The sequence below is a fragment of the Pavona decussata genome, unplaced genomic scaffold (genome assembly GCF_977016875.1).
Source record: "Pavona decussata unplaced genomic scaffold, jaPavDecu1.1 SCAFFOLD_140, whole genome shotgun sequence".
Lineage (NCBI taxonomy): Eukaryota > Metazoa > Cnidaria > Anthozoa > Scleractinia > Agariciidae > Pavona > Pavona decussata.
In genome coordinates, this window is record NW_028145553.1 from 2,387,501 (window position 1) to 2,410,000 (window position 22,500).

A 22,500-nucleotide genomic window follows, 5' to 3' on the forward strand; every position below is an offset into this window, starting at 1 on the left:
GATGGTTCACTACTCTTTTGTCAGTGTTTTCTTCACGGGAGATGGAAATTAAATCTACGCGTACAGTTCCCACAAGATTGTGTGTGGAGAATTTTCCGGTTTTCGGAGGATATGCTTTGTTTTTCTTTGGATTTGAAGTCCGCTGCGCGTCTAGACAGCTGTGCATCCATAGTATCTAAGTATTAAACAATATTTAATTTATCTTAAAACCCGTTTACACGTGCGATTTTGATGGCGCATTAATGTAACTTTTATCCTCCTCAAGTTGGAGTTAAAAATTGCCTGTGTACACTAGAGGCGATATTAGCGTGATTCGTCGGTTTCAGACATGTTTGAAACTTGATGCAAACTTTCAGGGTTTCTCAGAAAATGTATACAGCCATTACACCTGCGATTTGAAGTCGAAGCCCTTTGCGAGATAAATTGCAGTGAGATTGCGACGAAAGTTGCATCAAAACTCGCACCTGCATACGGGCTTTAGTGTGGCAAATACTGTGTTTGATACGAGTAGCATATAACTACGAGCAGTACATGACTCATGAGTGGGATCCATTGATGAAGGGACAGCGGTCTCGAAACGTCTTATTTTTTGGTGACGTTATCAACGCCTGAACTCACTTAATTCATCTTTTGTTTTCAGAAAAGTGTGTTCGTCTCCGGGACCGCGCGTCCCGGGCGCTATTACGTCATCGTGCATTTCTACCAACCGAATTACTCCTCGTTCCTGGGAAAGGTTGTTGTCAGTGGACAGCGTTCCACGTCAGCCCTGTTGACCTTCCGCTACTGTCCTTATGTGTCAGGCTGTAGAGCCATAGGTACCTCACAGTTCAGGGAAGGAATGAGCGAATCGATCTACATTGGACGACAGAATAACATACTAATCAGCCTGGTGATTCCAGGGGATAAAGGTGTTTGGATTGTAAGTGGCTTAGAGATTAGTTATCGCTTAGGGTTTAGCAGTCGTTACTTTTATTCAACGATTTTGGAGCAGGAGATACGATGATTGAAAATTGCCAGCCTCGTTCCAGGCGTTGTGGCGTTTATGAGTGAACCTAGGGCCGAGCTTGGTAGCGCGCTCCTTTCTCGATTAACTCAACGGGTGGGTGGTCAAACGGACACGTATAAAGTAGACGCAAGTTATACGCGAATGCAAAAATGCGCGCGGGTTTATGAACGTAAACAGTATTGAGAGACTCGCGTTGGACGGTCGCACTGCATGAAATAACAAGTATAGGTTGGTATTGTAAGTCCGTATACATAACGTATTCGAAGAGATACTGGCATATAAGAACACCGATGTATAAGGACTGTGTAACGAAGAGTATACGTCTCCTTTCTTATACTTGTGTTTACGGAATCCTGGTAAAAGTGTAAGATTTTTCTTGGCATATCCTGACGTATACTGATCCTTATACGGGGTCTTATAAAATCATGTCCTTATGTTTTCCGTAAACGGCTTTGTATGCTGACTGTGTACGAATAATTTCATGCAGTGACAACTTGGTAAAAAAAATATGCGCCAACCTCGAAAGTCAGCTCAACCACGCGTGCATCCTGTCTAAAGGGAATCACGCGAGAAACTTTTGCTTGTACTTACTAGTCCGCTTTGACCAAGAACAAGGCTCGTGGGATGGTCATCATTATGCATGCAACAACTCTGTTGATCTCTTTCTTTTTTTCACATTTTAGGATTACGTGCTACTTGTTCCAGTGTCATCATTTTCTCCATCTCTTCTCGAAATAAAACCCATCGACGTAACGCAAGACTTCATCCAAGACTGCGGCCAACACGACTTTTACCTCAAAGAATCGTCATCAAAATTCTGCCTCAGCTCCGCCTTCACCATCACAACTCGATTCAACCACGGCGCCTTAGCCTGCGACTGCGATAGCATGGGCTCTACTAAAACTAGCTGTCAATCATTTGGCGGACAGTGCGCTTGCCGACCGAACGTGATTGGTCGAGCGTGTGACAGATGTAAAAGTGGTTACAGTGGGTTTCCATACTGTCGGAAACTTACCTCTTGATGACTGTTAGGAGTAATGTAAAGATTTCAGCTTCAGAAAAAAAGGAAAAGTTCATCGTAGCTAAAGTTCAGAACTTTACCTTAACGAGGTGGCTCATAACGCAAAAATGCTTGCTATGCTTCACATCTATACCTATAATTTACGCTTATGTATTTAAGATATCCAAATAACACCCACTTGCTTGTCTGCGTTAACGAAAGCCCCCTGGGGAACCCCTCCCAAGTTTTGGTGGGTGTCTACTGCGCAGCTCGAAAATGTACCAATATTTCGGATTTTCTCCAAGTCACTCAATTTTTGGAAAAGACAACACAAATACAGCTGTACCACTTTGCCCAGTTCTGTTTTTACTACATGAAGCAAGAAAAATTATATAACCACAAGGTTTATTTACTTCACCCCAGTGCAATCCCGACTCGTCCTCAGTCCTCTTGCTTATTATTAGTGAGGTTCCGCAACAGGACGGCTGAGGAAGGGGACGGTGAAATATCGTTGTGTGACCAACATGACATCTTAGTACCTTCACATTTTTCGGCGATTTTCGACTAAAACTGGTGTTCTCTCTTCTGTGACAACGTGAAAACCACGAGCGGTAGGAATGTTACAATCTAGAGTCATGAATACTTGGCCGTCACGTCACGTTGGTCACACAATCACAATTTGCCGTCGTCCTGTTGCGTAAACTCGGTATTAAATCGTAGGGCGCGAGGGTTGATGCGCACGAGCACAGCGTCTATTCAAACCTCACGCTCCCATTTCACGCGCATCTTACAATTGAAAAAGACCCTGGAAAAGAACAAGGTCCAATCCTTGCTCTTTATCATAGGGTGGCACTGTACAAAAACAACTGATAATTAAAAATAATTTAATTAAATCAACTGTTTGTAGGCAGGTCTCGATGTTTCTTTCTGGGAAAACTGAATCTTGCTAATGATTCCAAATTAACCGGCGGAGAGCGAAGGAAAGGCGAAGGCACGGAAAAAAAAAAAAAACAAAAACACTGAGAGTGGAATAGTGAAAAGCTAGGACCAGGAAAAGCCACTTCCCTAAGTAGTGCTCACAATATTTCCTTTCTTCGGGATCTCTGCTAGCAGGGTAACGTGGGGATTACAATATCGTCACATGAGCAAATCTGTATTGCTGAGTGGAAGAGCCTCGCACTAACACGACCAGCTCTCCAGTAGAACTTGAAGATGAGAGCAATTTCACGAGACCGGGCAGAGCACAGAACGCTATTCCAAACCCACACCCACGAGAAAGAGAATAATGACCCGACGATACAAATCCTACGATTTCTTTGGTGCAAGAGTTTCTCAAGGACTTACAGTGAGCCTTTGGACCTTTATGCAGCGGTTCTAAGGGTCCGGTAAAATCCCTGCATTTTTCGAGTCTTGAAGTATCCTCCGTTGAAGGAATCGCCACGGCGGAGTTGGGTACGGGGACGCTGCGGTTGACCATTCGCAAAAGCACACAAACAAGAGAATTCGAGTCGCTTTTCACAATGGAAGGTAAATCAAAATTACTCAACGATGCGGGAGTTTTGTTCGCTATGTTCTGGCGTTTTAAACCCCCTAACTGTCTCTGTTTGTAACGTGAGACATAGCTCCGTAAGGTAGATAGCTTTGAGCGTGATCGTAAGACGTAGAAAGGCTGGACTATGGAGCCAACCATCTGAGCAGATTCACCTGCGACAGTGACGGTTTTAGTAAAACCAGAAGTGTTTTCAGTGGGTACAGGCACTGAAACAGGCTGGGATACAGAGACATCCATTTGAGAGGAGTTACTCGCAATCGCGTTAGCTTTGGTGTGAGCTATTGACTCGTTAGAAATCCTGGTAAGGTCGTCTGTCTCAGCAGTGTTTTCGGTGGGCAAATCTCTTGAAATAACTGGTAAAGAAAGAGGTTGGACAACAGAATCGTCAATTTGAGTAGAGTCACTTGCAACGATTTTAGTGTTAGTGGCATCATTTGTGGTCTTGATTCCTAAACCTGTTACACTACTAGACGAGTTCCAGTCATTAACAAGCTCTCTCCATGGTGGACTGAAAGGGCATTTTGAACCTAACTTTTCGTAGTTTGGCCTCTTTGCCGGTGGATATCGCTTGTACTCGGTCTCTCCGTCATCTTTCAACTTAGCATTGTATACTTCACCCGCCGGGGTGTCTGGGAAGTCATTTGGAAAGAATGGCACTCCTTGCTCAAGGGCTAACGTTTGACTCTCCTGTAGTCCCCCTGTTCTTGCACCTCGGAAGACAAGAGCCATCCAAAATGCCATGGCCCATCCGCTGGGTAGTATGATGTCCCAACCGCTGCCATATCCAACACTGACGCCAGTATCTCTGCTGGTATCTAGGAAACAGAGAGAAAAGTTCAGGTCTGCTAAATCCTCTTTGGTTAGTGGGAAGCTCTGCCGGTCATTTTAACCTTGATTTAGACAAATTTAACTACTTGATTATAAGAACCTCAATAGCAAAATCTAACGATATTGATATTGACTGAAAGCGGAAATGTCATCCTGTCACCAGCCCAGCAAGGAAAAAAGAAAAAAACTGAGTCCCCGAGGGATATCGATCCCATGACCCTCCGTGCACCGGTTGGATGCTCTGACCACTAAGTTACTGTGAGGCTCGTTGCGAGCCCGGAGGAAGGGACGGGGAGGGGAGGGGGGAGTGGTTCCACCCTGAGGTCCAAACCCTTACCCCAGCTTTTATATACCATTTTCGACAGAAAAGGTAACCATTTCATATAACTTCCATAGAAAATGGTACCCCTTAACACACTGCATCTCTTTTAGGCTGGTCTGTTCGATGTTTTGAAAACCGTCCCTATTAAAAACTTGTTTTCCCTACTCTTTTCTATACTTCAGTTCTAGAAATCCCTTCCCTTTCACACACCTCCGGCCTGAATAAGGTACCCCTTTCAGACGGAGCCTCCCAGTATAGTCCTTTATAGGGATACCCCCCCCCCCCTCCCCGGGGGGATAGCGAGCTAGGTCATTTACTAGGTCCACATGTGACATACTACTAGGATAAGATCAGCCATGTTAAAAGCGCTGTGTGGTAGTAAAGAAAGATGGTAAATGTTTTCCTCTTACACTTTTAAGACCAAATCACCATTTGACAAGAAACTACGCGCCGGAAAACTACGTGCTGAGAAATGAAGCTATAGTTTAGGGGTATACCCAGTGTATACGAGAAGTGAGATGTATTTTAAGGTTTTTATTTTCTCGTTTTAAACACTTTTCATTCTTTTCTGTTACTTCCTTTGTCTTTGCTGGAATGATTTATACAATGCCCCAGATAAAACCTTTTAATTGGTGTATTACAGTTGGTGTAGGGGATCTCAGTTGCGGTTTTACAAAAATACGTCATTTCCCATGGGAGTGAAAGGGTTAAGAGCGGAATTTCGATTAACGTCCCGCTCTGAAGAAGGACTGGAAACGTCAGCACTCGAATCTCTTTACGGTATGTACCTTTAGTTATCAACTCTGTTGATAAACCAAACATTCGTAGTCTATTTTAGGATTCCTGTATATATTCAGCTGTCTAGCCTTTAGCAAACAACTCAGTGATTACAGTAAACAACTTTCACAAAGTCAACAACTCTTTACTTCGCCATAATACCCAGTCCTCGCTGAATGTTGATGTTTTCCATACAAAAAGCACAACTCAACAATAACTTGTTCTATTTCTACGAGTAGTTGGCATTTTGCTCAAAACGTTCGACGATTCTTTAGAATGCAACGCAGAAAAGATTCGCGTGATCATTATCTAATTACAGTTAAAAACACTCACACGTTGCTTAAACAACATTTGTTTACATTCACTGATCCACTTAACATAGACTCGCATCATTTCCGTTTTAAACAGAGCAAACTAATTAGCTATAAAAGCTTCTTCATGACAGGTTTAATGAGAATGAAAGTCATGCTTTCCGCTTACTTCCGTTGACTAAATAATTTATTTCAGGACTTATTTCTGGGAAAGTTGACAATGGCCACAAGCTTCCTGTTTTGATTACCCACCTTAAAAATCTAACTAATTAAGGACGGTGCCTACTAACACAGAATAATTTTTTCGCAGTTTATGACTATGCGAAAAAAAGATCTTCGAAAGGGCTATTGGAAACCAAAAAGAAAATTGGGGGTAACCACGCATTTTTTTAGAGATAATTAAACAACAATAATTCTAAAATGCAGTAAAATACAAAGCACTGTATGGCAGTTTTTTCCCAAATTGAAGTTTTATTATCTCTGAAAAATGTATGGTTACCCCCAATTTTCTTTTTGGATACCAAGAGCACTTGCTAAGTTCTGCTTTCGCCGCATAATTTTTAACCGTGCAAAAATATTCCTGTATTAATAGGCACCACCCATAGGAAACCCGAGTATCTCGTGATGCGCAGAACGTATGCGTAGTAACAAAAATAGGCACCGTCCGTAAGCTTGCTTCAAATCGTGCTAAGTTCTGCTTTCGCCGCATAATTTTAACCCGCGCAAAAATATTCCTGTATTAATAGGCACCACCCATAGGAAACCCGAGTATCTCGTGATGCGCAGAACGTATGCGTAGTAACAAAAGTAGGCACCGTCCGTAAGCTTGCTTCAAATAGTGAAAAAGAAAGAGAGTTAAACCCAGTCAGACAAAAGGATAAGGGGGTTTGTTTCTAAAGAAACTGTGGTGCTGCATCGGGGTCAGGGGGGGGGGGGGGGGATCGAGGGGCGCGGAAAGGAATATTTGCATTCATCAACAGAGCTGATTAATTTAGCCACCGTAAAGAGATTTATTTTAGTGCTGATGTTTTGAGCGCTAGCCCTTCGTCAGAGATGTGTTTGTGTGTGACAAAAGATGTTTTCCGTTCAAGACATTCCAAATGATAATCAGCACTCAAAATCTGGAAAAAAAAATTGAAAAAGCTCTTACAGAATTTTATTCTAATTTCGCCTACAAGTTGTCTAGATTGAGTAGTTTAAATCCCTCAAGTTTCGTCATAAAGTGTCTGACTAGATTTCGAGATAATCGAAAATTGTTTAAAATGAGAGGCCATGCGCTACCGTTGCTATGGTAACAGCTGTTGCTTTGGAAACCGATGAGAAAATTAACTTTGATCATAGGTTGAAATGATGATGTAGTATGAAGGAGATCAAAGTTTATCTTGTATGCGAGATTGTAATTTTAAAACTTCCACTCTACGTCCAGAAAAACTGCTGCGAGCCTCCTTAGAATTGGGCTGTAAGACTACCTACCAGAGCAACCAGGTTGCTGTATAAGCAGCAAGGGAACGTGGGAGATCTCGTCCTCACTCAACTCCAGCTGTGAGCCTGGCACTAGGAGCTCAGACCTCCTCCGGTTCAGTTCCTGCTCAGGTATTTTGGTTTCTTTTACTTCAAGGCGAACTGATTCATCCCAGATATGTGAACCTGCAACATCGGCTGGCCAGTGGGTCAGTACATGTTCAAATGATGGTGCATTGTCTTTCATTTGGCAAGAGTTAACAGCTTCGTCTTCATCAAGGAATGGTTCTTCTATGAGGCAAACAAAATAAGTACAATCAGTAGGTTAGATATCGCATAAAAGTAGTTCAAACAGCTTTAACTTGACAAATTCAAATTTTGAAATTCTGGCAACAGTATCTCAGTATGTCTGACCTTAAAAGTTACTTCCCTCCCTCCCTCCCTCCTTCCTTCCCTTCCTTCCTCCCTCTCTCCCTTCCCTCCTTCCTTCCTTCCTTTCTTCCTCCCTCCCTCCTTCCTTCCTTCCTTCCTCCCTTCCCTCCTTCATTCCTTCCTTCCTTCCTTTCGTTCTTTCCTCTCTCCATCCCTCCTTCCTTTCTTCGTTTCCTTCCTTCCCTTCCTTTTTTCCTTTCTCCCTCCCTCCCTCCCTCCTTCCTTCCTTCCTTCCTTCCTTCCTTCCTTCCTTCCTTCCTTCCTTCCTTCCTTCCTTCCTTCCTTCCTTCCTTCCTTCCTTCCTTCCTTCCTTCCTCCCTTCCCTCCTTCCTTCCTTCCTTCCTCCCTCCCTCCTTCCTTTCTTCGTTTCCTTCCTTCCCTTCCTTTTTTCCTTTCTCCCTCCCTCCTTCCTTCCTTCCTTCCTTCCTTCCTTTCGTTCTTTCCTCTCTCCATCCCTCCTTCAGTCCTTCCTTCCTTTCCCCCCTTCCTTCCTCCCTCCCTTCCTTCGTTCCTCCTTTCGTTTCCTTCCTTCCTTCCTCCTTACACACTAACTACAGTTGTGTGAAGGCTAGGAGGGTACTTTTTTTTTATTTTTAAAACTTAACAACAACAAAAAATTCTGATATAAGTTGCTTGTCCAGCAAATAGCCACAAAGCTAGTTGAGGTGGGACAAGACAAGCACGAGGACATAATGGAAAATAAAAATTACAATAAATTACAAAACATACTGGAAAAACGGTACTTTCAAATCTGTGAACTTAAATACACATAGTTACCAGAACTAATTCCTTCTGTAGCATTAGCAATGCTTGTCTTCTTTACAGGAAGGTCCAGGCGAGGATCAAGTACAGTGAGGCCAATGATACACCCAGGGGGGAGGACTGAGGGGAAACTGGCCTGTTTAAGTCTATCCCATAATACATTTACATTTTGTGGCAGTGATTCATTTGCTGACTTATGCCACCATTGGGAGGAATTACTGCAACTGCTGTCCTTGCAAAGAAATGTTGAGTCTCTCTTGATAATTTTATCTGAAGGATCTTTTTTTGATGAACTGGCGGGCAATGTCAAAGTACTAACCAGGAGAGCATGTGATTGAGGTCCAGTGAGACGAAATCTGAGCAAATCAAATCGACGAGAAATGACGGCCAACTCTGAATGTTCAATGTCATTGATGGTTGGACTGTGCAAATTCTTGTCTTGGTCAGATTGCTCTGGCTTGTCAATGCAGTCAGTTTTAAGACCCTCAGGAAATTTGCAGTCCCTTTTCACTGACGTTCTACCCACAGAACTGCAAGCTTTGCTTATTGCATCAAAAACTGAATGGAAACTTGCAGGGTGAGCCCAAACCCACAACTGGGAATTTGTGTCTTTTTTGAGAATGTCACCCTCTGTGCCTTTGCTGTTGTCAATATTTTGTTTTTCTCTTTCTGCATTTGTGGCAGCAGGTGTGTCTGTTTTTATTTGCTGTCGCCAGAGAAATGATACAGGACTGAGTGCTCCGACAGGATACTGATCAAACTTGTATAACATGACATTTCCTTGCCGTGAGCCATTTACATAGCATTTGGCACCAATGGTTAACCCTGTAGTAAAAAAAAGGACTATAAGATGACTGATACTGATTCAAGTATTACAAGGTAATTATGGTATCAATCAATAACCACTATTTTGCAAGCAGCAGTGACTTGTCTCAGCTCTGAGCTGGGTTGTTCAAAAACTGGTCAACTCAAACTCAGAGTTTATATTTCATTAAAATAACCAAAGTCAGAATGTGACCCACATTGTTTAGTTATAAACCAGAAAACAAAACTGATTTCATTCTGGGTTATCTTAGCCCCTTTTTTAACAACCAGGCCCCAATTTCTGTAGAATCAAGCAGAAAGGAGTGTGACAGAAGCACTCCCTCATGGATGGGATGCTAATCCATTGGAGGGTTACAACAAGTACATTAATTTTAATTTGCTATGGTTAATTGCTCACTTTTTTCTGGTACCCACTCAAAACACACCGAGGAAAACACAGACAAAGTAAAGCAAAGGAATCATGTCAGTTAAGGCAGACATCAAGGCAGAGACCAGGATCAAAGCTGAAAATAACGGCTCTTCATTGGACATTGTTGACTAATTTCTGAAATGTCTGACTCACCTTAAAAATGTGTTCAAGATGATTTCGCACAGTTTCCCATTAAAAATTTCAAACTGATATGATATATACGTGAATAGCATTTAAAGGATGTTGAACAAACCTGCTTCTTGACTTGTCAATAGACTCATGGCTTGTATGATCCGGCTCTTAACACCACTTACTTCAATACAACCATAAAATGAAATGTCCTACCAAACAAAGGCAATATTATTGTTTAATATATTTGTGCAAATAAAAATCAGTATTCTTTGACTACTAAGATAACTTTGTTAGTCTACTAAGATGGCAGTACTGTATGTTTGGCCTGACACTGTATACCTTTTGAAATTTTACTTCTACATTTTTGCACTGCTAATTACCATGTACATACAATGTATATGTGGAAATACAACTAAATAAAGTTAAAGTATGCTATTACTGTAAACTAGCCAGTCGGCACGTCCAGCTCTTCATTTGAAAGCAACTTTCATTAACACTGAGCAGATTGCAGTGTTACAGGTGTGCACTAGATCTAAAATTCCGCCATCAAACTGCATATCATAACCAAGAATGTAGTCACACATACCTGTAGGATGCAACTGTTCTTCACAGCCCTATATGCTGCTCTAAAACCTTTATCATTTGGGTGATCTGCAAGTTTGTAGCCCCAAGCATCTACCATCTTCATTCTCTTTGCATGCCAAATATGTGTCTCTAGCCAGACATGCTCACGCTGTCGGCGAGTGTACTCTTCTAGCAGGTTTTTGGGCTTACGGCGATAGCGCCTACTTTTCTTCTTTGATACTTCAGCAGATCTGTTGGCTGGGTTATTCATCTGTACAGGGAGAACCTTTATTTTAGGTTTGGGTTATGAATAAAATTATAAAAGTTGAAGTGGTTATCCAATACAACTTTACTGAAACAGCCAGATGACCTGTGAGTACCAATCCCGATCATGAACTCTAGTTTCTGTAACATAAACAACTAGGAGTATTACTACTCCCATCTACATGTAGATGAATAGCAGTCCATCATAAGACACCCAACATAAAGTGATTTGGAGTGTGTTTATTCCCTCCTGAATGGGATGCTAGTCTCTCACAGGAAATCCAGTGTGAAAAGACAAAGAATATCACTACTCCCCCTGGATGAGATGCTAGTCCACGACATGCTACCCAGTGTGAAGTCACTAGCAGAGTTACTACTGCCCTTGTAGATAGGATGCTTGTTCATCACAGGATGCCCAGCATGTAATGACTAGGAGAATTACAACTCCCCTAGATGGGATGCTTGTCCATCACAACATACCCAGCATGCAGTGACCAGGAGGATTACCACTGCCCTTGCAATATTGTACCCAGAGTCCTCAGGCTTTTTGGACAGTGGGTGGGTGCCAGGAGAGACTCTGGGGAACTGCAATTTTATTTAAATTTTTTGATTGGCTGCCCTGTAATGGCTTCCACTGTTTTACCACAGAAATCCTGCGGTAATAGGCGGTAATAAAATTCCAGTACCCCGGAGTCTCTCCTGGCGCCCACCCAATGACCAAAAAGCCTGAGGACTCTGAGTAAGAGATTATTGCCCTTTTAGATAGGATGCTAGTTCATCACAGGAACCCACTGGTATAGAGTAACTACAGGTGTGGGAGTATTACTTCTCCCCATGTGGATGGGATGCTAGTCTATCATAGGTTACCCAGCATGAAGTGACTAGCTGTCCTCCTGTCAGAGAGAGAGAGAGAGAGAGAGAGAGTCAGAATGTCGTGGGTATTTGCTACCCACATAGGGTATTTGCTACCGTAGCCAATACTCATTGTAGGTATTGGCTACCAAAGGTAAGTATTTGCTACCGTAGCCAATACTCATTGTAGGTATTGGCTACCAAAGGTAAGTATTTGCTACCGTAGCCAATACCGACGTACGTACTTGCTACCGTAGCAAATACCGACAGAGAGTATTTGCTACAAAAGTTGGGTAATATCTACCATAGCAAATACCAAGGGTATTTATAACCAAACAGTAGTACGTATTAGTAATTACAACCCGCCCATTTATTTTCGCGGGATTTTATATATTGGCTATTTTATGTTACGTGGTGCAAAATCACGAGACGGTAAAGACGCAATAACCACCGCCTGGGTCGATATTTGTCCTCCGACTATTTCCGTCAGAAAAAAAAAAAAAAAAACAAAGCCAGAGGAAGAAAGTCAGTACAAGAGTTTCACCTTTTCAACTTAATTACTTTACATGGAAGAAAACTAACTCGTTTTGTAGAGTCCCCTGATCGCAAAAGTACAAAAAAGTCGACAAAATATGCTGCCGACGTCTTTTAGGGTTAAGAAAGTTAGGAGTACACTTAAGATTTAGTCCTACGCAAACTTAAACTGAGTCATTTTATATAATCACAGTGAAAATAAAGTTACGGTAAACCAATCAAATGTACTTGTTTACTGTGACGTTTATCGCGTGCATCCGCCATTAGTTCAACACTGGCTTTTTTACGAGCGGTTTTTGCGCGATATGAAAATTAATGGTAGGGTTATAAAATAACTAAACCCCTTTCTGTCTTGCTGATTTGTGGGCTGATAATGTCCTTGGCTAAGAGATTGTCCTCAAAATTTCACATTTGCCCTCAAAGCAAAATTAATTTTTCGGACAATCTCTCAGCCGCGGACATTATTAGCCAACATACCAGCCACCTGAAGGGTTTCTCTTTTTACTAAATAATGAATACCGAAAGATTGCTTTTTTTACGACAAGCTGGACTTTCTTCAGCAGCAGCAGCAGCAGCAGAGATTTAGTGGATTTCTTCTTCGTTTATTATTATTTTATCTGGGAGGGATTGGGGGGGGGGGGGGGTTAATTGTTGGCCGTTTTCATTTTCCCAGTTTTAATCCAGCACTGCCAAATGTTGGCAAAGTCGAAAACAAAAAGAACGATCGCTGCCAGTTTAGTTTGTGAAAAGAAAAGGGGCCTTACAGTACACAGGCGGGACTCAATAGGTAACTTATACGCAGACCATCTTACTGAACGCGCCGCTTCTTCACTTGACCAGCGGTCTTGAAAAACGTGTTCTGTCAGGAAGTCCGCGACGCGACGAGTATCTCGTGAAGGTTTGTGCAGCTCCTGTAGTATTTACGGCGTTATTAACTGAGATTTTTCACTGGTGAGATGAATGTATCTGCAGACCTCTTCTAAATGTACACATTGCAGAAATCGATGTGATGTAAGTGTGCAATTTAAATGTTTGCGATCTTTCCGTGCGTTGAATCTCAAACATGTCTCGAACAAGTCGATGTTATCATTAACATTATATTTAAGCAAGGATAATTATGTATACATTTTGCGTTCTATTTGTGGAGATCTTTAAGAAGTTTGTTGAGACAAAAGATCGCACAAATCGCAAAGGTCATTTCTGAAATATTGCATTCATATTCAGGCTATGTCTACTCACTCAGAACGCACGTGGTCGGTGCAGTCATGCGTGACTGATCTACCACCGTGTGTTTTGCAACGTCCCCGTAATGCAACACTTTGCCTCAAACATGTATTTAGCTTATTGAATGTATATTTCTTGACTTTCATGAATTTTATGTTTTTTTCCTCCTTGTCTTTCTTGCGATTTCGATATATATATATATATATATTTAATATTTACGTGTCCTTGCCGCATGTCCTTGTCGTGTGAAAATCTTCACTGAACAACAATTAAGCGTGACTCAATGTCGAGTAACGGGTGACAGGTGAATAATTGTTTTAGTATATACCACACAAGCTGAATAACTATAATACCGACAAATGGTATTAAATTTTAAAAGATTCCGCGCACCATGCAGTAAGCGATTTCCTATTGTAGAAAGTTCCGCCTCGCTTTCCTGCAGACAAATAAAACTTTTGGAGACACTTGTTTAGTTCCTATAGTGTCATTTCTTCAATTCTTCTGTGAAATCCGTCTTGTTGTTGAAACCGAGTTAAAAAATTTTACATGCTTTATTGTTTCCGTTGTAATTTTAGTGCTCGGCAGTTTTCGTAAACAAGGGATTTTTATTTCATTTTTCGCCTTAGAATATGAGGTTAAGAGATAAAATAACTTACCATTCAATGCCGTCAAATCAAACTTTGTTTCCATTTATGTTTCCTTTTTCTAACAGCGGCCTCTTTTATCGAAATAATTTCCTCTTAAGTGACCGTGTCAAAACGGGAAGCCATCTTGTTTCTTTTCGGTTGCTCGGAGGTGAATAGTACTTGGCTAATCACCTCCGAGCTGCCAATCAGCGCGTGCGAAAAGTGCTTTTCACTTGTGTGGTATATACTAATATAAGAAATAGCACACGGAAGAGAAAGCAAAAGTGGTTGCCAGCCTACGTTATTCTGTATTTGGAAAATAAAGGGCGTCATTGCAAATGTATTACCCAATAAAATTACTGTTTTCTCTGTGTCGGACACATTCTCTAGAAGCATTTATGAAGATTGTGCGAAAATTAGACCTTGAGAAACTGGTTAGTAAAGGCCGTACGAATTTCAATTTGCTATGTGCATCTTAAATTGTAATTTTCTTATCGCAATGCATGATAGTCACACTAGTCACCTATGTCAATAATTATCATTTTCACTTAATGCTCCAAATGTGTGTGTGGCGGTTGTGGGGATGGGAGAGGAATGTAAATTTTACGTTCGAAAACCGTATAGAATCACAAAATTAAGCGTACGCGAAGTTCTTATATACAGGAATAAATGGGTATGATACTTATATTCATTCAAACTTTCTCTTATTTTCTTTGCCTGCAATTCAAAGAATGAGCGAGGTTGGAAAAGGTACTGACGAAGGCCCTTCTGTCGACACTGAAGCCCCACCTTGCGTAGGAGATTCAAATCCACCTAAAAGACGAAGACGGATTCCGAAGAAATGTTTGAAGTGTGGAAAAAGTGTACAAAATCTAAGTCGACACCAGGAGGAGGTACACGGCATGTCCAAACTTAAACGAAAACTACATGTCTACTTATCTGGTGAAAAGAAGCCACCTAAGGGTAGGGTCAAGTTCTGCCCGTTATCCCCCTGCAAAAGACAGCGAACTCCCATATTCCAACTTCACAAACATCTACAATCAAACGTGCACAAATTAGAGGTAGGCAGCCCGAGTTATGTCAGAGCATTAGACCAAGCCCCAAGAATTGCACTTAAAGATTTGGGCTCACGCATAGATGAGGGGAGAAAAAGGAGAAAGAACTGGCTAGAAGAAGATAGTAGCAAGACACAAGATTTGGTTAAGGATGAGCGAAGTGACAAAACCACAAGTCCTGAAAGCGATGTCACTCTGGTTACACAGGAACAGAAAGGTGTTAGAATTCTGCGTAAGAGCTTCTGCGACCGTGATCAAAATGAAAGGCGCAAAACAAAGAAAATTGAAAAAACTCAAGATGAGTACGATAGCGACGAAGAGTGTAAAGCTTTGGTCGCGCGATTTCATGAGAAGAAGAAACGCAAGTTTAAGAGGGTCCATAAACTTCTTGACGTTGAAAACAATACACAAGAACAAGAAGAGATAATCAGGGAGAAGCATCAAGAAGAGAAGAGAGTCAGTGATGAAGAGTATGACGACTTAGCAGAGAGGGTGTGGAACAACAATAAACAACAGTCTAAGAGTGCCCATCCCTGTAATGAGACAGGGTCCCGAGGACAGACGAGTCAGGAAGAGAACACGGATGGCGATAAAAATTACGAAAGTGATCTCCAAATTGAGGAAGATGCTACCATCGTGAATATCATGGACAACAAAGCAAACATCGTCATTGAAGTCTCTGACAGCGATGAATCTGATACAGAATACGATCCAAATGACGATTCGGACACAGAATCTAGTGAAGCATGTTCGACTGAAACGTCTTCCTGCAATCTTGAAGAATGTGAGCAATTGATAACTGGGTTAGTGGAATTTATCGGTAAAGACAACTGCGAAAGCGGCTCACATTTAGATCGTGAAGAGCCCTGGAAGGAAGTAGTCAACAAGTTCATCGAGGAAAAAGAGAAGGAAGGCTTAACCTTTAAGACTCCTACTGAGTCAGAGAATGATCTCAGGCGAGCTTTCGAAGAGAGAGATCAATGCAGTCAAGAAGAAATATTTCAAGAAATATTTCAAGGAGATGCAAGTGATAACGATGATGCGTTAGATCAAGAATGGGTACCAAGCGACTGCGAAACACATGTACAGACTTCTTGTGAAAAAGAACCTGAAAACAAGAAAGATGAAAGCGCAGGAGATGGTTTACTCTTGGAATTTTACACGTGGCTGGTTGGAGTTGACGGCGGCTATCGAAATGAAAAGATTGCCAACCAATACAAGAGTCAAGTGCAAAGTGTTATCCAGAGGTTGACACTGACAGAAACAGTCACTAGTAAAAATCAAGAGGAACGCCCCGCAGTACATGTGCTGTTAATTCCTGGAAAAGACGGCGACACTGTCTTAAAGACTTGGCTTGCATATGCTGTAAATCGTTATCAGCCGGGAACCGTGAGATCTTATTTGATGAGCCTGAAGCTATTTTACAAATTTCTTATTCAGGAACATAAGAACGTTGCCAATGCAACCATGGAGACATTAAATGCACGACGCGACCTCATGTCATCATGGTCAGCGGCCCAGAAGAAAAAAGTTGCCAAGAGAAAGCTTGAAAAGCGTGATGAAGATGAAAAAAAACTGCTTTCAAGCAAGAACCTTTTCCAGATTTGCCATGGGAATCAGCATATTAATGCAATTAAGCAACTCGCTTCATCATCGGAACAAACCAGTGGTGGAAAGGATGTTTCAAAGGTTCTCAGTGACAAAGCACATTGTGAAGTGCGTGACTGGCTGATCACGCGCTTGCTGATAGATAACAGTGGGAGGAGTGGAGTAGCTGCCAATATGAAAGTTAGCGAATTTCAGGAGGCCGTGTATTATCCTGGTACGGAGGAAGATCCAGCGCGATACAGGATGCTGGTGAATGATCACAAAACTGCTGACACTTATGGCGCAGCTGTTGTCTGGGTTTATGATGATTTGTATAAGCTCATAGAGATGTACGTGAGAACCATCAAAAGCCAAATTACAGCATCAGCTCCGCAGGTTGAGGAAGTATTTCTTTCAAGCAATGGCGTGTCGCTGACTAGTTCGCAAGTATCCACTTGTCTTTACAGAACATTCCAGAGGGAAGGAATCGAGACTAAGGGCAAAATCTCCGCTACGATAGTCAGAAAATCGCTCGCAACTGGAGTGCATGTGTACATGCCAGAAGAGAAAGAACATTTAGCTGCGCTGGCTCTACACAAGTCACAGACACAAGCAAGCTACTATCGAGTTCAAGATAAAGTAACTGAGACTGATTTGGGTCGGAGAGCTGTCAAGAAGCTCGTTTCCCTGAAGACAGGGAATATTCATCACGCAAAGGAAGAGAAATCAGCCCCATGGACGGAGGAAGAAGTGAATGACCTGAGAGATCTTTTCAAAGAGGAAATAGCGACTGGGGCTATTAACGAGAGTGAAATAAAAGAAAAAGTCTCGACAAGCAATTTACTAAAAGCACATTCGCTCAAAGCTATCGCCTTAAAGCTCCGACGAATGAGTGATGAATACCGAAAGGACATCTCACCTCCTAGTGAGATGGAGACGAGCTCCGAGAGGGTTATGAGATTTCTTTCCTCGGCAGTGTGTGAGAGTGATCTATCTGGTCCAGTAAATGCCCCCTCCGTAATATCCGAGGACTCCAGATTTTGGAGGAAGTTTTCAGAGGAACAAACAAGCCACCTACTCAGCATGACAAAAGACCTCGTGAATAATAACGTTATTAAGATGGAACTTGTTTGGCAGAAAGTAAAAGATGATGCCAGATCAAAGGAACTTGGCCTGGTGAAAGAAACAGAAGACGAAGAGGAGTTAAGGAAATGGAAGCAACGCTTAACAGACAAGGTGCGCCAGGAAACTCGTCGTGCAAATCAGAGAAAGCAGAAAAAGAAGTGATGACAAAAAAAAACATATCGCCTTCCTCCCTTCGGGTTCTTCAAGAAAGAAGCCAAAGCGGACTTTGTTATTGACATAATAGCGTGCTCATGTAATTAAAGCGCAAATGCTATAGTAAGCGCAAGCACAACAATGTTCACAAATATGACGCACGTTTAAGGAACGTACGTAAAGCAATTGAGGTGTGTTATTTTTTTCTAAGATGACAGACGAAAAAGAGAATCTAGCCGTGTGGGCATTGTTCCGGTTTTTTTTTTTTTTTTTCGCTTGCGGTTGTATTTGCGTCTGTATTAGGGTAGCTCACATATTGTTGCGCCTGCGTTTGCTTATAATTTACAATCCTTGGCCAATCTTAAGAGCTAAAATTAATAATCTGTTTCCGCAATTTCTTGGAAACATTTCGATTTGCAAGGTAATGTGGTTGCTACTAATATCACAAATAGTATAGATAGTAGAAACAATAGATTACCAAAGAACAGCTCAAATGCAGCCTTTTGAGAAAAAGCAAACATTTTGGTTTGCATCCGGCGAGAAAACATAAGAGTTCCTCTTCCAGGTGTAATTAAAAGCAGGCATCAGGTTAAAAAGGGTTTTATTGAAGAAAAAAAAAACCGACCTGTTTATGTTCATGCTACTTAAAGGCCATTTCGGCGGCCTGTTTTGAGGTGTTACACCTTTTACGTCATGTTACGTCCAAACAATCCTCAATTTACTGTTTGGCAGATCTTGTTTTGTGGAAATTTATATTATACTACTCCATATCAGTTAACACGTTGGTTCATATTTTAGATACATTTTTTGATATAGTCATGCATATTCTTTGCTGTTAATTGTGAGGTATATGTAAACAATGCCTTAATACTTTATATCACGTTAAGTTTTGTTTAGCTTGTGCTACGTAAGTGGGCAGACCTGGATAGATAAAAAGGACATTTAATTAAGGTTCCTGTTTTCTTCATTTCCTTAATTAGCAATTAATTAAAGATGCTGACTTGATATAGTTGGCAAACTGATCATAACTTTCTGTCTACAGACTCATCTGAACACCCGTTACATAGCATACGTTTCAGATTCATACGTTTTAGCAGGCAATTTCAATTCCTTATTTATGTTTTTGGCTCAGCTTAAAATCACTCTAGTTTTGCGATGGCAAAAGTGGACATGGATATGCAAACGCTAACACTAACAAAAGAAAAGAACAAAAATCTTTGCATTTGACGTAAATTTGATCATGAATGGGGAGAATAGACCATATTTGTATTCTCAGTATTGAACTGGATCGAGCCTGCAATGGAGGCTCATGCGGGGGAATATATTAGAAACTATTTGCATGTGAAAAAAATTCCCCCGCTTAAGCGTCGCGTGCAAACTTAGTTCCAGTTCACTATCGAGAATACGAATACGGTGTATTGATGACTGTCGTGCATGCGAAATTGCACGAGGTCGTTACTTGTTTATAGTACTCTGCTATATTTATTCCTGACACACACGCACGATAGATGTTGTATACGGACGACGAATGTTGAGTGCACCATGGCCATATTAGGGCAGTATTACGTCTATGATAAGATTAAGATATAATCACGTGTGCGTTTCAGTGGAGTTTTTGGCTGACGATATAAAAAGCTACAAAAGCGGTAAAACCTAATATTTCCTTTTTTCAGCTCTTCGGTACAAAAAAAAAAAACATGCATAAGCAATGTGTTTGTTCAGAAAATATCCATACCTCTAGAGATGGAAGGGACCTCTACGACCTCCCCCCCCCCCCTCCCCCAAGGAAGAATTAACGTCCAAGCGGTGGGCATGAATATGTTCTGGAACGACACAACTAAGCATTTTCATCCGTCTTTTACTTTTTTCAGGGTACTTTGAAATGGTAATGTCCTGAACCGTTACTGTTTTATCCGGGTTCTTTCCTCAAGCAAAAACGACGAAAACCAAACTGGGTATTTGCTACGTACAAAACAAGTTTTTGGAAACAGATATAAAATATCCACGGACACTTGTGAAACTGGTTTGGGGTAGTTACTCTTAACAAGTTCTAAGCCTACCTAAAAAATAAAACAATAGTAAAAAAAAGTAAGGATTTTAAAGACGAAAAACGTGATTTTTCTATGTTTTTTGGCCAAAAAAGGCTAAATAAGCCTTAAATTCAGTCTTCGACTTCTGGTCGGGTTACTTCGAAACAAGCGCAATATAGTGAACTGTTCCTGTGTTTGTTATGAAGCTTTTTATTCAGGTGATTTCTTTAAGCGAAAAAAAGCGGCAGTAAAATTGGGTATATGCTACCAAAACGGGTATTTGCTACCTAATCGTGTTTTGGAAATAAATACGCTAAAATACCATGGACACCTTTGAAATTGACTTGGATGACTTATAGTTAACAAGCGCTGAGGTTACCCAAAGAAGAAACATGTATAATATTGATTTTAAGGATTTTAAAGTAAAATCTTTCCAGGCTTATTTGTAAAAAATGTGAGCTTTGAAGTGTTGTCGGATATATAGCTTGATGCAACGTTTGGTTTAAAAATAAAGGTGGGATAGAAATAAAAAATAAACCTATTGCAGAGGGGTTGGACAGAGACTTTTATTGATTTCAAGACCTTTGAAATCTGATTTGGCCGTTAAATTTTACGCAATTTTTGACTGACGTACCAAGCTTTCCGTATTTGCTACCAACTTCGACTTTCGACACTAATATCTCAATAAATATGCAATAAATATTTAGTCTCGAGAAGTGTATTTTTTCTTTGAGGTGAGAACTTTTAAATTGTTGTACTTTAAGTGTTTTCAGCTATATTTAGGTTTGTAAAAACAGATAGTGAAAGAAAGTAGCAGATACGTAATGAACTTTCTAAAGAGAGAGAGAGAGAGAGAGAGAGAGAGACTAAACCTCATGACTCCTTCATGCTGTGCATTGTGAAATAGACTAGCATCCCTTCCTGGGGGGGGGGGGGGGGGGGGTCAGTAGTTGGGCAAGCCAATGGCTGTCTACCTGTGCAAATCACTTGTTAAAGAGCCAGAATGGATCCAGCCCAGTGTGCTGCAGTGTACGTCGGGGCTGGAAAGACCGGGCGGGAGTGTGGAAGTAACAAGAGGAGATTGAATCAGACCACGTGGCTCTGATCTTCGTGTTATATATAATTCAATACATTTATTATACATACCTCCAACGAAGCCCGGTACCGAAGACGAGCGGGCATTCTTTTGACATTATGGCTCATAGCTCGTCTCCTCATGTGCCTGGGAAGCGTTTGAAACAATCGCTTTCCACTTCTTTTGTCAGCGTCCTTGATGGCGTCCACCATGTTGCTGATTTCCAGAGCGCGAGCCTCGGCGAATTCGGCGGCATTAATTCCTCTCGGTGCTTGAGAAATAACTTCAGGTGTGGGCCCAGCAGAAAGTGTAAAACCAGGAATGTCAGGTCTTTTCCTTTTACGACCTGTACTAGCACTCTTTTTCTCCGCAGCAGTAGACGCCATCTTGGTTTCTGAAGCTGCATGCACACAGCTCAGAGGTTTCACTCAAATCAATATGCGCATACCTGTTCAGAGATGAATTGTTGATTGCGCAGCGGTGGTTTGCCTGCTTTGGGTTTTCCAGAACGTTTTGCAGCATTGTTTTGCAGGCAGTTTCTCCTTATTTCCCATCATCTACAGCTTCTTTTTGTTGGCTTGCGTTTGGGGCAATGAGATGTCGGTTCTTCAACTTGTAACAGTGAAGGCAACGTCAAAACATACGGCTTCGGTGAGTATACACTTCTATTTTAAGTAGGGATCGAAGTGATAATGAGCATTTATGAGTCCAATTAACAGTTCTTCCGGGCGCTATTTTACTCTTGAAAGAGTCCTCGCTCGGGATATTGAAAAGCTTTTGGAGTTTCATTTGTTTGATTTCGTGAAATTTGCGAAGAAAATACTAGGGCTCGTATTAAGCTTATATCGTATCGCTGAAACTAACTTCTCTTGAATCCTCGAAATTTCTCCTCTATATACTCTATATATTCCAGAACTCCGACTCTATTCGTATTTTTCCACTGAAAATAATCATGAAAAACCGTGGATTGATATTCGAACGAATATTGGAACAGATTGGAAGAATACTTGATTCCTGCATATTCATGGTGTAGAGAAAGGAATCGATATTGAAATCGCTGCAAAGTGATAAAAAAATATGATGAAAATGAATCACTCTGGGGGCAGGTGTTGCATAATGGTTTTAGTATGACTTAAATATTTGACAACGACTTTTGAATGTGAGTCAAAAAGGTGTTTCAGTGACTTTACATACACATCTGCAATACAAACATAACATAATTATTGGCCAAAATGTATTCCAGAACATCTGTACATGTACCTGAGTTTATGTTCTTGTAATATATACTGATTAAAAAACAGAGTTACATGTATCAAACACAACTCAATATTTAAAAACCTTTTAGCAATGTATGATCCTTTAGTTGTAACAAGAGACCAGCTGTATGTTAAATGCTTTGAAATGTTTATGGGTATACAATGGGTTTACCATATTGTATTTTCATATTAAATATTCTGACTTGAGGCTTGCTTGACACCTGAAAGAAACACACACAAAGTTTGTATGTGCCAATTTTAAGTAGATGTGTTGTAGTTTAAAATTTTTCAAACCAGTCTGATGTATAATTTTCTTTGTGCAGTAACAAAGGTACATG

General features: G+C 41.1%; 3 protein-coding genes across 4 annotated transcripts in view; 2 read left to right on the top strand and 1 right to left on the bottom strand.

Annotated features, from left to right (window-relative positions):
* LOC146466964 (uncharacterized) overlaps window positions 1–2,912 on the top strand; it is a 76,009-nt gene extending 73,097 nt beyond the window's left edge. For both annotated transcript variants that reach the window (XM_085126699.1, XM_085126700.1), the window contains exons 33-34: window positions 641–919; window positions 1,690–2,912. In XM_085126699.1, coding sequence (XP_084982825.1) covers window positions 641–919; window positions 1,690–2,028 — 618 coding nt within the window. In that variant the 3' untranslated portion in view covers window positions 2,029–2,912. The remainder of the gene's footprint in view (window positions 1–640; window positions 920–1,689) is intronic.
* Window positions 2,632–21,429, bottom strand: LOC146466998 (ribonucleases P/MRP protein subunit POP1-like). The gene is made up of 6 exons (XM_085126701.1): window positions 20,978–21,429; window positions 10,404–10,652; window positions 9,939–10,026; window positions 8,467–9,276; window positions 7,270–7,548; window positions 2,632–4,373 (listed from the first exon to the last, which is right to left on the bottom strand). The coding sequence occupies exons 1-6, from the start codon at window positions 21,290–21,292 to the stop codon at window positions 3,133–3,135; spliced, it is 2,982 nt and encodes a 993-aa protein (XP_084982827.1). The 5' UTR covers window positions 21,293–21,429; the 3' UTR covers window positions 2,632–3,132.
* Window positions 21,422–22,500, top strand: part of LOC146466999 (acyl-protein thioesterase 2-like) — a 16,641-nt gene continuing 15,562 nt past the window's right edge. Inside the window, exon 1 of the mRNA XM_085126710.1 lies at window positions 21,422–21,557. Within this exon, the coding sequence (XP_084982836.1) occupies window positions 21,504–21,557 (54 nt within the window). The 5' untranslated portion in view covers window positions 21,422–21,503. The remainder of the gene's footprint in view (window positions 21,558–22,500) is intronic.